This window comes from Dermacentor andersoni, chromosome 11 (genome assembly GCF_023375885.2).
Source record: "Dermacentor andersoni chromosome 11, qqDerAnde1_hic_scaffold, whole genome shotgun sequence".
In the NCBI taxonomy this organism is placed as follows: domain Eukaryota; kingdom Metazoa; phylum Arthropoda; class Arachnida; order Ixodida; family Ixodidae; genus Dermacentor; species Dermacentor andersoni.
Window position 1 is genome coordinate 61,257,162 of NC_092824.1, and position 16,205 is coordinate 61,273,366.

The following is a 16,205-nucleotide window of genomic DNA, read 5'->3' on the forward strand; positions in this document are numbered from 1 at the left end:
CGGGGCCCCAGCTCGCGGCATCGATGGTGGAGGCGAAGCCTTGCGCGCCGCTGCTGCAGCGCTACCGAGAGAGGGCGCTCGCTGGTGTGACGTCACGCTAGGATGATAAATGGGGCTACAGCTCGGCTCCTCGCAGTGGTCGGTGCGCTGCCTTGCGCTATGTTGGATGATGTATAGCCATAAGTTTAACAAAGGGCAACCATGTCCACACCATCAGCCGAACCAAGGCGCAGCCAAGGGTATTGCTTTCGCAATCTTCCAGGCTTTACCAAGCTAAGCCTTCAGCCAATTTTTTTCATTTTCCTTCTGCGAGCTCGCGAATATTATGTAATGGTTGAATGATTGGTTCATCGATAAACTGATTCATTGATACGAAGATTGATTGATTGATTGATTGATTGATTGATTGATTGATTGATTGATTGATTGATTGATTGATTGATTGATTGATTGATATAACATCATATCAAGGAAACGCCAGGGAAACACCCAAAAAGCGTCGTTCTGCAAACAAATGTTTTGTCCTTCGGGGAATTTTCACTGTGCTCCCAAAGCTGTGTATACACAAGCGTTTTTTGTACTGTCACCATATGAATGCGGCCGCAGCGACCACCAACGAATTGAACCCGCTACTGCGTCCCGTAACAGACAGGACGGTCAGCGAGCACCAACCTTCTCGCGAACGGCACAGAATGTAAAAAAAGAAAAAAAAGAAAAAAAGGCTTCTTACCTCGGGCCGACCATTCTTCCGCAGAATAGTCTGTGACAGCTACCCGTGCGAAACCAAGCAACACAATGCTACTCAACAGGGATGACGTCATCTCAAGGGAGCCACCAACTTGGACAGCCTGTAGGAGCACGTCCACATGCGGCCTGCCGAAGGAAGCGTGCATTTTTATCAGAGACGTTATTGCAAATGCGCACTGCATGCATTAAATAGACGCGTTGGATCAGGCTAGATCAGTAAATCGCCCTTTTGGAGCAACAAAATAAAAAGGTCACGTTTGCCAAGTTGGTTTAAGTTGCGTACAGGCTATGCCACAGGAGTAGGACACAGCGAAAAAGCTGGTCATATACGTCCTGTGGTGGTTGCATTTACGTTGTTGTTGTTGTTTTCTTTGCAGCGTAATCAAAACTGAAACTTGCCATGGGGCGCTTATTTGCACCATCATAAAACACGAATGGCGTCACCGCCGCCTTTGAATATCCAGACAGTCCTCCATGACATAAAATATTTTCAAAACATACCATCTAGGCTCGTTGTATGTTTACTGAAAGAAAATTATTACACCGCAATAGTAAAATGTCAGTCAACGAAGCAACCTTGGTGGGTCATTCCTGCAAATGATAGCGCTGATTGATAATACGCAAAAGAAATGGCACTACAGCTCGGAACTCGCAAACGGCATGCATCCAGCAGCATAATTCCATAAAGAACTCTATCTAGCCTTGTGATAACGACGTTTGTATGACAACCATGTCGAGACGACGACGGCATGACGAGAGCCGGACGACGAAGCTCGAATGATGACGATCGAACGAGCACGACAGCATCACGACCAGAAGCACAACACCTAGTGGTGCGAGCTAATACACAACTTAGAGCACTGTGTCGGCGTAAGATTAGATAGATAGATAGATAGATAGATAGATAGATAGATAGATAGATAGATAGATAGATAGATAGATAGATAGATAGATAGATAGATAGATAGATAGATAGATAGATAGATAGATAGATAGATAGATAGATAGATAGATAGATAGATAGATAGATAGATAGATAGATAGATAGATAGATAGATAGATAGATAGATAGATAGATAGATAGATAGATAGATAGATAGATAGATAGATAGATAGATAGATAGATAGATAGATAGATAGATAGATAGATAGATAGATAGATAGATAGATAGATAGATAGATAGATAGATAGATAGATAGATAGATAGATAGATAGATAGATAGATAGATAGATAGATAGATAGATAGATAGATAGATAGATAGATAGATAGATAGATAGATAGATAGATAGATAGATAGATAGATAGATAGATAGATAGATAGATAGATAGATAGATAGATAGATAGATAGATAGATAGATAGATAGATAGATAGATAGATAGATAGATAGATAGATAGATAGATAGATAGATAGATAGATAGATAGATAGATAGATAGATAGATAGATAGATAGATAGATAGATAGATAGATAGATAGATAGATAGATAGATAGATAGATAGATAGATAGATAGATAGATAGATAGATAGATAGATAGATAGATAGATAGATAGATAGATAGATAGATAGATAGATAGATAGATAGATAGATAGATAGATAGATAGATAGATAGATAGATAGATAGATAGATAGATAGATAGATAGATAGATAGATAGATAGATAGATAGATAGATAGATAGATAGATAGATAGATAGATAGATAGATAGATAGATAGATAGATAGATAGATAGATAGATAGATAGATAGATAGATAGATAGATAGATAGATAGATAGATAGATAGATAGATAGATAGATAGATAGATAGATAGATAGATAGATAGATAGATAGATAGATAGATAGATAGATAGATAGATAGATAGATAGATAGATAGATAGATAGATAGATAGATAGATAGATAGATAGATAGATAGATAGATAGATAGATAGATAGATAGATAGATAGATAGATAGATAGATAGATAGATAGATAGATAGATAGATAGATAGATAGATAGATAGATAGATAGATAGATAGATAGATAGATAGATAGATAGATAGATAGATAGATAGATAGATAGATAGATAGATAGATAGATAGATAGATAGATAGATAGATTATTTGTGATTCTTTCCCCGTGCGCACGGTGTGTATTCGTATGTTTTTCTATCTCATTTTTCCCCATGCCTCGTAAGGGTAGCAAACCCAATTTGCCTTGAGGTCTTCCTCCTTGCCTTTATGCATTTTTTTCATTTCTGTCTGCCTCTCTCTCTCTCTCTCTCTCTCTCTCTCTCTCTCTCTGTCGATACCTGGAGCTCTAAAGCTAGATTCAATCCCTCGAACAGGTCATCAAGTTTGTGCTTCTCCGCTTTGTGTACATTTTGGACTATGAGCTCCCTCCCATCTAGCATATTTGCATAGCGCGTGTTCACAGCAAGACGACGAATCGCTGCCAACGCCGATTTGAAATCAGATGCAGTGGCTACGAAGCTATTGCATTCTGCTGCTGAGCCAGAGGTGACGGGTTTGATTACCATCCACGGCGACCTCGGTTAGATTGAACACAGTGCAAAAAAAAGGAGCTTCAGGTGCATATTAAAGAAGCCCAGCTAGTCAACATTTATATCGAGCCCTTCAACGACCGCTTCTCTTGTAACTCGTTTGTCGGTTGGCGGCGTTAAAGCCCATCAAGGAATCAATAAAGCAAGCAAGAACAAACATGGTCTCTTCTTTTCGCGTATTACGTAACAGTCATTCTGTTTTTATATGTCGTCCCTGCGTTAAACCGCAAAAAGAAAATCAACAAATCGCGCAAGTTGAAACAGTACGCTCAAGGCCGCTCGTATAAGACCTATCACGTCGATGCAAACCCGAGTGCCGTTAATGCCACGTAGGCGTGGTGAATGAACAGGTGTCGGGCTCACGTTACAACAGCTCGAATCTAAAGCGTCTATCCTGCGGTACTCTTGGGACTTTGCACTATGTCCCTTGCAGGCTTTTGTGCAAGAACGAAAGAAACGACTGAGTCAGCTAGATTTTAACTATCAGAGTATTGCCTCGCTGTCAAGAAAGCGGAGTGAGAAACCTTCAATGCAGAGCGAAAATTGCCATCAGATTTCTTAGACGAGCTTTCTTAAACTTCTGCATAATTCGCACTGCTGCAGTCTACCGTCTACTTTCGTGCCGTCTTCTTCTCGCCCTTAAACAGCTCTTGCAGGAACACTCGCTCGGGATTTCGGAGAATAGAAATGAACTCCTTGGCATTGCGGCTATCAGTGGACCCTGCCTTTCCCGTCATCTTGAGCTGCGTGAATGTTTCGGTGCGTGTATACTGGTCCGAGCTGCTCGGGTAGCCGTAGTTGACCACGATGTGGACGCCTTTCGCGTCCAGCTGGACACGCGCCGCCCCTTCGGTCGCACCAAAAATGAACACCTTGCCGAAGCGGAGTGTGTCCAGCGTCTAATCACTCTCTCACTCTGTCTTCTTGCTGTGGATGCCGACGACGGGCCAGTCCTGGAGCCGCATTGTCGACACGAGAACATCCACTCTTCCTTTAGTCTCGACGAACACCATGGCCCTGTGACGCTGCTCCTTCAGAATGTGCTCGAAGAGGGGCGATTGGCCTGTCTTCTGTCTCGGCCTCCTCGCGAACGTACACGATGTGCTCTACGCGCCGGTTCTGTAATTGCTAGCTCGTCCCGATGCTGACGGTGACGTAGTCCTCCACGAACTCGTCGGCGAGTTGGCGCGCCTCTCGCGTGCTCGTCGTCAGCCAAACGAGTGTCTGGCGGCCGGGTCGTACGTTATAAGCAGTGACGCTAAGCTCCTTCTCGAAGCCGCTTCGTCCAACACCAGGAACGTGCTGCGGCGCAGATTCGCCTTGCACTCCTCCATGAAGGCGACGCGGAGGTCATGGAATAACCACGCAAATCTCGCAACCTTCCTTCAGCTGCTACAGCCGCGTTTCCTTCGGCTCGCGCGCCACGAGGCACGTCGTTCGGACGCCCAAATTTTTCGCCACACTCGGAGGCAGCCAGGTTGCACCTTTCGGGGCAACTGAGGTGTCGAGGCTGACACTACCGCTATGGGTCCATCTCAGCGCGCCATGGGCAGCCGGTTTCGAATTTGAAGGATGGCCGAAGCGAGGTAGGCCGGACACTCGCCTTCAATACCGGCCTGAACAATGGCCAGAAGATCTGAGCCGCTGAGCACGACAGACTAGTACTGGATGGACTTGCACGTTGGTCGGCAACGAGCCAGATCTGCGTGACTTAATGACCTTCGTTACGCATTCGGGAACGTCGGCTTCCGCGGAGCGCAATATTGGCTTGGGGCACACCCCGGCCAGTAACTGTGATCTCGTTGGTCTTTCGGTAGTCATCCAATTCGCTTGGCGTTCCACTCAGGTAGCTGCTGCGTATGGCGCGCCAGCGCGAGCCCCATATTGAAAGCGATCTGCTACGCGGACAGAGCTTAGGTGTCTAGGCGCACCGAGGGCTGATAGCTTCGAGTGCGCTGTAGCATCCATACGCTTGCGCGTCACCCACGTTCACGAAGTGAAACGTCACTGTAACTTTTGACAGAGGCGACGACGATTGAGAAAACTCTGGAAATTCGCACTAGGCAACATATCCGCCAAGTGCTCACGTCGCAGTGCGAAATCCAAGCACTGGACTCCGACGACCTCCAAGTCGCCATCAGGGGTCATTGTGCGCGAAGAACTGTGCAAGATGTTACCTTCGTCGCAACCTAAAGAGGCCTCGGTCGCTGACATGGTCAAGGGCGAACTTCAACGGACTCTTGGAGCTTTCGAAGTGCAATTCGAATTGCCGCCTCTCGTGCTGGAAGCGATGACCTACGCTGCCGTCACCCGCCGTCAAGGTCAACCTCCGCACCCTCGCCTGGGACCCGTAACACCGCAATTCCCGCCATGGCCGTAGCCTACAAGTCCGGTTTCCATCCGGACTTGTAGACCACGGTGACGTCAGATTCTTGCAATCTAACCGAGGTAGGCGCCCTGAAGGGTCTTTTAAATTTGCCAGCCAGCACAATGCCTGATGGTCCCACACGACTTTGAAGGGCCTACCATATAGTTAAGGATGAAACTTTACGGTAGCCCTAATGATGACAAGGCATTCTATTTGTTTGTTTATTTATTTTAGATATTTAAGAATGGAAAGGTAATTGCTACATTAGAGCCGGGTATCACAAAATTCTAAAAGAACGGATAAACTACATCCCAAAATAACTACAGATAACGTGTCTTAAGCACGTGATTACGCCACGCGATCTTCAAGTGGTTATTTCTAGTCATTTTGTTCGGTTTCGCCGGCTCTGTTTCGTGTTCTCCGGTTCTGGCATGCCACATGGCTACAAAATTCTCGTAATCGTTTTGCTCTTTTTTTAAACCCTACAGCAAAGGAAACACTGCCGTGAATGACCTTGAAGCTACTAGAAAACGTGTGCGTGCTACTTTTCCAACAGCTTAGCACGTCGAGGCTGCTATTAGCCGAATGAAAACACCACAGAAGTCAATAGTTCAAATAGTTCAATAGTTCAATAGTTCAAATAGTTCCATAGTTCATCAATAGTTCAAAGTGCTTAAAATGTAGACAAAGAAGGTATGGAACTTTTCCAGCGACGGCTTAGATAATTGCTTTTAAGATGCAATACGTTTTACTCCCATCCTTCTCATTTCATCTCCCAATTACTCGCGCGCCTATTGCCGTGAACGACTTGTGCTGCGGCGCGAGTTATGCACCATTTTCATTTCACTCACCTGAGATAACTTCCAAAAACAAAATGAGACAAGCAACTGCAGCGCGCACACGTCATTCTCGACAAAGCCTCACTGACGTCTTCTCAATAGAGATCCATACGGATTTCAGAACACATTGGCACTGACATGCTCTGGTATGCTGAAGGTACCACGATGACTGACGAGCGCCTGGCCGAAGTGACAAGGCCCCGTCATGTACAAGCACACCCTATGTTGGGCCTCGTGTCCGAAAAGCTCGATTTGGTCCACAGCTATGCCACCAGTGTTCATTTCCTCGACTTGCATTTAAAAAAAATTCACACCCCCACCCCCCTCCCCATCCTGGACACGTCTTCTGAAGGTAACGTTAGCACGTGCATAGCGTATCCACGCTTTCAGATTACGTATCAGAATGCAGACCCATGGAAAGTTGTTTTCACGTTAGCAGACGCTTTAAAAGAATGGTGATTATTGCATGGCTACATAGAATTTCGAGCAACAGTAGAGCCATGTTAAGTTTGGATGGTCTTATGCACATTTATTGTTTCTTTTATTTTTCTAGAGTTATTTTATCCCTGCTTGTGAAATAAATCAGAATAGATGTTGCGTTAACTGGCAGGTCAAGGTTCCCGTATACGATTACACATGCTAGAAGCAGCAAGTATGAAAATGGCAACACATTTCATTTCAGACTTTTCAACGCCGCGCGCTCAAACTCAATTTATATGGGGTGATCATTTTTTAAGCTTTAAGGAATTTTTTTAAAGGAGCCTCGTGCAGATAACATAATTCTAGTCTTGAGCTGGATTATTCAGAGGGGCGGACATTACTTACATGAGAAACCAAAACACATGTTCAACAAATTAACGAAAACTCACTAATTGACTTGTTCATTGATTACTTTACGGCACATATTCTAATTTACGAATTGTAGCCGGTGAGCTTGCGAGGCATATTGACTCGGAATGAATTTCCAGAATGACATCAGTTTGTAGATATGTGCCATCAAATTCACCGTAAGAAAATGCACTTTTCCCACTTACTTTTTGTAACAAAATGCTGTTTTATGTCTTGAAACACAAAAGTAACTGGAACTCATATCTATTTCGTCCCGCACTTCGGAAAATGATGTCTCGAAACTGGCGTAGTCCTGAAAATTAATTTTAAGCGTAAATTGCAGTGTGTGGCATAAAGTAATTAAGCATTTAATTAGTCTATTTGGTGAACAATTTGAATACATGTTTGAAAATTTATCGTGCTAATAATGTACGCCCTTTATAAAAATCCAGCTCAATGACAACAATTATACGATCTGCCACAGGCGATTTATTTGTTTATCCCGTGAAACCTTAAAATATGATCACCCCGTGAGTCGCGGCCATGCTCAGTTTGCGTATGCTTATTTCTATTGGCGATACGAATCGAAATCGTGAGCTCAAAGTACAAGCGCATCAAGTTTTGGAGACGCGGCTGTTCAAGTTCGCGACTCTATTGCCGCTGGAAAAGAGTGATTCGTGAATTGGCTTTAATTTGTTTATTGCGCGAAAGCAACGACTTGCCTATTAGTTAGATCGTAGCGGAGTGCTCAGAAACAATTTAGATCCCGTGCTGTTCCTTACGTGCGCTTTGGTAGAATTACAACAGTAATTTCGCACTCAGCTGCAATCGAAATTATAACGCCGCAACTGGTGTTCGAACACGCGACCCCATTCTTAGCACCACCACGCCGTGTATCCGCAACGAGCGAAGTTGGAGGAAGTCCTAGCGAACAAATATACTGCCATAAAAAAAAATAACTCAATACCACCAGTGTATGGGAATTTCTGCATTTCTGCTGCTGTATTAAATTGCCGCAGTTTCTACACGCAAACGCAGGAGCCAAATCGTGTCCCCACATCCGAAATACAGTGTCCGACCGCGTTATATAGAACACTTCGCCTACCTTTCGTGGTTGCGAACGGTCTCAAAATTTTTAAGGCCTTTTGGTCTCGCCCCGGCTTCGACCCGTCAGCTGGGAGCGCGATGACGTATTCCCTCGCTTCGAATAAAGAAACTAAAAAAAAAAAAAGATCGTGCAGATCGAGGATTCGTCCCGACGAGGAGCGGGGCAATAAAGCTTCGAAGCAACTCCGGTGGCGTGTAATGGCCTGTTTATTTTATACAGACCCGCCAAACACGCGCGTCTGTGCACCTGCTCCTCTTTGACGCCCCCCCCCCCCCCCCCCCACCGAGGGGGGGGGGAGGTTCCCACCGTCAAAAAGAAGCTACGGAGTTGCAATTTATAGTCTTCAGGTATCGCGTCGCCGAGCGGGGCCATCGCAACTAGTACGTACATGTGCGCACTGCCATTAGCGTTACGAAAAAAATCGGCCCTCTCATTGCGCTGTCACGGGTGAACGTTCTTTGGCCCCGCTGGCGGCACGATTTTTCTTTCTTTGTGAAGTGTGGCGCTCTCTCGATTCCTATACAGCGCGTGAGTTACTTTCTTACCGGGCCGCAAGTCATCTCCTTTTCCGTCCTTATGTACTCTTACTCTTACTTTCATCTGAGTGTCACCTTACTTTCAGACGTCACTTGCTTATTCAGATGATACTGCCAGCTGCCTATTTTTCAGCCAAAGCGGGGTGATGTACCGTATGTTCTAAATTATCGTCCGCACTCGTTACGCATTCGACAGAGACGAACCGGTGTACAGCAGAGAAGCAAATGTTGTGTTGCAAACCAGCATAGTCTATATGCAACGAGTAGTCAATCCTAAAGAACCCGTCAAAATCACTCTCGTCGGGGCTGTCAGAACCAAAAACAATTCAGGGGTACGCCAGATTTAGACGAACGACGCCTCAATCGTCAGTGTCGTCAGAATGATCACAATCTTAAGTTGTTGCGGGCGCTGCTCGAACGACGGCTCTACCGTCTCTTTCGGTGTCATCGCGACTGTTCTCGCGTTTTGGAGCATCTGCGAAGTTGGCGCGTAAATGCGTGGCACATTTTGCCGACGAGGTTTCGCTCGCGAGCCGGAGCATTCGAAAAGCTGCCGCTTTTTTCCCACCGCGAGCAGCATTGACTCGCGATACATTTGGCGAGAGAGGCGTCGACGGTCATCGTCGAAACATTTAATTGTGCCACTTTGAGCACAACGAAAAGACGACGAGAGAGAGAGAGAGAGCCAAAAATGGAAAAAGCGAATGACAAGTTGCAAGAAACAAGCTGGAAGTATAACATATTTTTTTAAAGCAGTTGACTGCTAAACGAAAGAAAAGAAAAAAAAAACTACAAGAACATTCGAACACGACGATAAGGAACTTTGCCACCTAAACGTGTTCACTTTGCATGGATAACAACGCAGTGGACGAAAATGAAGAACCAGTGACGTCACTGACGTCACGTGGAGCAGGTTCCATTCGGCGGTTATTCTAGGAAAGAACGAATAGCGGTACATATTTGTTGTTGCTGTTGTTGTTTTGTGGCATTAGCAAAGTTCACGCTTACTACGCGTTGTTCTTGCGTTGACTAGCACGTATGGGTAAGGGTATGTTCCGGTTAAATTGTTGACTATACTAAAATGCATCCTTAAGTGGCGCATCTTACGGCGACATTCAAGAGTGGTCAGCCCGGAGCGATTGCGTACTTCTGTTATTGAGGCGTATCTGTCGCATTTATTGTAAATGAACAAAAGCGCTTTGTTCCACATTGTTTCAATGTGGTTAAAATACCTCTTAGTACGTGGGGAGGTCCCAAGCGATATCTGCATACACGAGAGGCTGTCGTAAAAGTAAAGAGTATGCGGCGAATTTTGTCTTGCTTGTTGAACACTTAAATTGAGGCTTCACCAAGTGCATTTTCTTTAATTGCTGCCTACACTATGTGGTCCACATCGGTGCTTCGAGTTAGCTTTCAATAATAACAACTCAAATATATTTAAACTGACGGATTTGTTTCTCTTCGGCCTGTCTAACTGGTGTGAATGCGTTTGGATTTATTCAGGGTCATATCCCATGAGCGAAACCAGTTGCAGACAGCTTATGAGAACTCGTGAAGAATTAGTTGATTGCATTCTGACTCTACGCCTAGGTAAACAACGCAGTCGTCGGCGAATGAACGGCTGCGCACAGGGGAGATACAAAGACAAACTGCTAAGACAAATAAGAAATAAAGCAAAGCCCAAGATGGAGCCCTGGGGAAACCCACAAAGAACTGGCGTTAAAGCGGGTTTAGCTGTATCAATTTGGACTAGCTGATATCGACCTGAAAGCTACGAATCTAGCCAGTATGTTTTTATCATTCTGCATACTTTGACACAGCTTTACTTTTACTCTACTATGACCTAGCTGGTCAAATGCATTCTCAGGCTGGATAAAGATAGCATTAACTTGGTAGCGTTTATGAAATATTACCGCGAAGCCATTAATTATGTGTGTACAAGCTACGCAGGCGTTTACGATGCGAGGCGAAACTCTTGCTAACCTTCTGAAAAAAGAAGTAGTTGTTTCGACGTACGAACGTAACTGTTTAAAAATAAAGTGCTCCAATACCTTGCAGCATGTACTACATAGTAGAAATATTAGTTTGTAATTGTTGACACGCAGTTTACTACTTGATTTGTGAATGGTGAGCACTTCTGCCAGTATCCACTAAGTAGAAAGCTCTACGCCGCGGAGGTTTGCTTTGTATCTAATATAGAGTTATTTGGAGCATCATTCAGCGTATCTAAAGTTAGCAAAAAATAATAATAAATATCAAGGATATCGTACGGTCCCGGGGATTTCTTTTGTATCCAAGTTAAGCAATAAGATAAAAAAGCCCTGTTCTGTTATAACTAAATTAGACACTTCAATGCTATACTTTCAACGAATTTCGCAACCACAGTTATGCTAAACGAAACCCGAGAAGTGCTGGGTTAAATGCAACAGCCATGTCTGAAGCATCAGAGATGTCCGTGTTCTCGATCCGTATTTTACACGCATATTCTTTGCTTCGCGTCAAGTGCAGCCAAGCATTTTCTGGTACTGCTAGTGAAAAAAGGCATTTCTACATTCAACAAACAATGTATATATGGTTTAACTTATGTACACAGCTGACTACGAAGTAAGGAAACTCAATTGTGCCCTATACCTGTTTGTGCACGCAATCGCCGTTTTGCTCGGCCCTTTTGCTGTAGGATTTCTCTTGCCAGCCTAGGCCTACTGCCTCAGTTGCTTGCCTTCTGCTTGCGAGGTACGTATTTTTGCATACAAGTCATGCACTACAGATTAGGAACCAGACTGTGTGCAATGCGCACTAGACTGGTCGTTGTTATACTAACTGCAAACTCTGTCGTATTTAAGTTCAAAATACTGTGCTACACTTTCATCATCCGCGCACCTGTAGTCGCGAAACGATTTAGTTGAGCCATGAAAAGCGGGGCTCACATGGCTTTTAAGAATAACTATATTTTTGTGATCCGATATGCCAAGTAACGGGTAGGAAGGGGACGGGAGTTTAGCATGCGAGAATTTTCTACTCATTGATGCTGTGAGCGGCGTAATATTTATTTATTTATTTATTTCGTACTGCAGGCCCTGAACGGGAGCAAGCAGAGTAGCAGAACTGGTAGTTGGGCGAGTTGGTACGAATTCATAGTAAAGTATTTAGCGCGCACAATTGACAACGACACAATGAAAGGGGTCACACGAGCGCTTACTCACAACTATCTTATTTTCGGAAAGATACAGAACATATATTGGCGGCGAGGAGTAAGGGAGTCGCCATCTGTCGGAAGCGCCTCACTTGCGTAGTATGAGGGATCACGCGGCGCGCTCCTCATAGGTTTCGCTTACGGCGCTCAATAAAAACGCCACGCGGCAGCCCTCCTGGACATGTATGTAGGTACTCTCAAAACGAGGGAAGTTTCTGACTGTCAATATAATAATCTTGGGCGAAATGAAAGCGCAGAATCGTTTACAGAAGCTATCTCTTTATCGAATACGTACAGTGAACGCCACTGTGCACGGTCGCCGCGATGGAGTCTCCCGAACCGCCTTCTTGCGTGAAGGGTAGGCAAACGCTGAGAGTAAACTATGTGAAATAGGTTCTTATAGTGGGCTGTCTGTATAACCAAATGGGGCATAACAGAGTGAAGCTTCAATGCAGCGATCGCACGGGTTCGCAGCGACTGACTGCGCGTCTGCATGCATGTCCGCGCACAATGTTTTGCTTTCGCTGTGAGCGCGTTTTCGCACCGTGCTGCGAGCTTTAGGCCGCAGCATATGAGCATTTGACAGCACACTGGCAACCAATGTTGCGTGGACGCTATCAGAACTGTTCAAAATTAACTTCGTTATAGAGACTTCGACGACTACGGCGACTGTGATGTGCCGTCGGGACGATTCAATCTTTTTTTTTTTTTTTGTCTTCTAAATTCTTGGAGGTTTGAATATTACTTCTCAAGTTGCGTCGCACTGTATGTTTATCGGTCTTCTCAGCGTGCGATTTGCCTCTGCTTCTTTTTCGTAATCTAGTGCATTAATTCATAACACTAACATGACCATATACCCTGACATTTTTTTTTTATTTCGCTTCTTACCGCTCCCTTTCCATTCCAGTGAACTTGCCAGCATCTAGTATCAACAAATTCATAGACCTTCATAAAGCATCATGACATTAGCAGTGCTCGTTTTCTGCTACTCACCGAACATCGCGCAGTCCCGGCGCCGTAGCAGAAATCTTCCTCGCGTCTGTGCTTGCTGCCAGGGGCGTAGCCAGGGGGGGGGGGGGGGGGGGGCGAAATTTCTCGTGCTGTCCATGCACCGCCGACCAAAGCAACCACCGGCATTGGAAATCATTCTGGATTTTGTATAAAATGTATTTTTCACACTCGAAAAAACATTTCACCGCGAATATTGCGAACTCGGGCTGGATATCGCGGCAACGCCCATGCACCGGGAGTCACATAACGCAAGCAGCCCCATCCGAGCACAAAGTTTCAAGGGTGTTTTGATGGCGAACTGGGTCGCCGCGGCATCTCGCGGAGTCTGCGGAACCTACGGAGCGCATGGATGTCAATTCCGAAACTATATGGGTATAAAGTTCTCATAAATTTTTTATGCGAAAGGTGCATTGGCACTTCCAAAGTGGTGCTTTACATTTTCAATTGCGGAACTTTGGGGGTTTATTGTTGGTATAAACATTTGACGCCAAAGGTGATTGACTGTTCTAAAGTCGTACATCGGAACATACAGCGAGACAAGACCATTCAACACACTATCACACAAGTTGCCAAAGCACGCAGCGAGGTCCGATGAGACGAAGCGTTGCGGTGGTTCATTTGCACCGTTACGTCACACAAAAAATTATCCGCCTTTTTTTTTTTTACCTACGCCAGAGCATCCATGTGAAGACAATAAATCCAGCAAGGGTAACTATGTTCTTATTTATTTTTAGTACGTTGACTTTTATTCGCGAGGACACATTGAGCCTCTTCATTTTTTTTTTTTTTCGTTCTCGCTACCCTACCCACGAGCTGCCATAGCCAACCAGAGCGCATGCGCTTTTCTCGTGTTGTCCCGACCACCGCACGGCGCACTTTGGTGAGCGTTCGGTTTTCTCTGGCCGAGTGGGTTTTCGCCTGGCAGAGTTTCGGACGCTTTCTGGCTAGCAGGCGAGAAAAAGAAACAATGGTCGCTCGCCGCCATCACTGTGGGGACTCGACGGATTGCAACGCGTTCGCTGGAGCGCATGGAACGCAACCTCTCCGGAAAGTGGTGTCTTGCCGGTGCGGGATACCGAGCAGTATGCGTAAGGTTTTCGGTTGACCGAGTGTCTCACGTTTTCTTCGATGTGTCCATGGAATTATCATGCACCGGATACACCCCACCAAATTATAATACCTATGCCAATATTGCGATGTACCAGACGCCCTCCAACACATGGTGTTGGTGTGCTCACACCGCGAGGAAAACAGTCAAGATGATGCCTCGGAATCGCTACAAGCGATCGAAGGAACGTGGGAGGCAATGTTAAAGGCACAGAGCCTGCAAGACCAGCCAAGTCTGGTGGACTGGGCCCCGGCTGCGGCATTAGCCAACGGGTTTCTGGACTAAGAGAGCCGCCCACCAAGAGGGCGAAGAAAGAACGCTTTCTCGCTGGTTCTCGGAGTAAACGTTCATTCCTCCTCATTTCTCCTTCGGTGGCCACATTAGGTGCCCAAAGTAGGCATTCGATTGTGGCCAAGATACTTTCCTTCGCGTTTTTTTTTTTTGTGTGTCCCCGCCCCAAAACAGGAAAAAAAAAAGCATGTTGCGGCGCAGCGAATTGTCGCATGGTGAAAGTTCGATTTTGTTACTTCTTTTGCGGAAAGTAATGGGCCACGGGACACTTCAGTTGCTGGACGCTCTTAATATATTATTGCCATAGCAACTATATGGACAATCCAGGCGGATTTCTGTCGTCGCCCTCATGTTCTGTATAAAGTCCAAGGGCGAAAACATCGTGACCGCGCGCCGCATGCTGTATGTGCGACTGTCGACAATGGTGGCTCACTCTTGTGTGCGCAAAGGAGAGAAGCGGGAAGGAAACGCGCCGCCTTCCGTCGCACGCGATACATTGGGAGGAGTGGATGGAGTGTGGGCGGGATCTAGGATTATGTGCATCTGTGATTGAGCAACATATTTATTTCCCTTGTTTGGCGCATAATATGCAGTGACTTTTTCGTAGATACGTAGATTTATTGGCGACTTATACGTACATTGAAATATATTATTGCGAGGTTTTGTGTATACGTGCAGTGAACTTTGTTTCCAGTGACACTGTCTTGCCCTTTATCAAGCTGTATCTTCGCATTTGTATTTTCTATTGTATCTTCGCATTTATAATGTACGAGGACGAGTCAAATGAAAGTGAGCCTACCCACCCCGCGCAATAATGGTTCGGTTCATTATATGCGAGGCACGCGCGTAGCACACAGGCATCTCTCATTTACAAAAATGACACGCAGGTTTGAGGATAAATGTTCCTAATGTTCTCATAACATTTTGACATGATTTAACATGATGGTTTAACATGATTGCGTGACGTAATGCACTCTCCAGAAGTTGAGCAGCATGCATGGTGCGGTGAAGGTTTTGACAGCTGAAGGTGTTTAACAGAAAGAAATTAGTTGCCGTATGGCTGCCGCGTATGTTGAACATTGCATTTCATTGGCCACTGTGAAGCGTTGGAGCAAACGGTTCAAAGAAGGGCATAAAAATTGCAAAGACGATCCAAGACCGGGCCAAAGCCACCGTGCAATCACCCCCAACAAAATTGCAAAGGCTGATGAGCTGATGACACAAGAACGGAGGATAAGAATTGGTGAACTGGCAGAGCGTGTGAACATCAGCCACGGTTCGGTTCACGCCATAATTTATGAACATCTTGATCATCGGCTCTCGTGTGCGCAATGAATGCCCAAGATTTTGAACCACCGCCAGAAGACAGAGAAGTTCGGCGCTGCCTTCACTCATCTGATACGGTATCACAATGAGGGTGACGACTTCTTGTCTGTAATTGTGACCGGGGACGAATCATGGTGCCACTATACTACGAGCCTGAACACAATGGCAACACTTATAGTGGAAACATTCGGATTCACCACCCCCAAAGGAATCAAAGGCCGTCATTTCCGCCGGAAAGGTACCGGTGACTTATTTTTTTTCTTTTTTCGATTGTCAGGGGCCATTACTGATAGAATTTGCT

General features: G+C 45.3%; 1 protein-coding gene across 1 annotated transcript in view; it reads right to left on the minus strand.

Annotated features, from left to right (window-relative positions):
- LOC126517520 (neprilysin-1-like) overlaps positions 1-8,648 on the minus strand; it is a 65,805-nt gene extending 57,157 nt beyond the window's left edge. The window contains exons 1-2 of the mRNA XM_050167256.3: positions 8,437-8,648; positions 731-873 (exon numbers count right to left, since the gene is read on the minus strand). Of these exons, the coding sequence (XP_050023213.2) occupies positions 731-821 (91 nt within the window). The 5' untranslated portion in view covers positions 822-873; positions 8,437-8,648. The remainder of the gene's footprint in view (positions 1-730; positions 874-8,436) is intronic.
- Between the last annotated feature and the right edge of the window lie 7,557 nt (positions 8,649-16,205).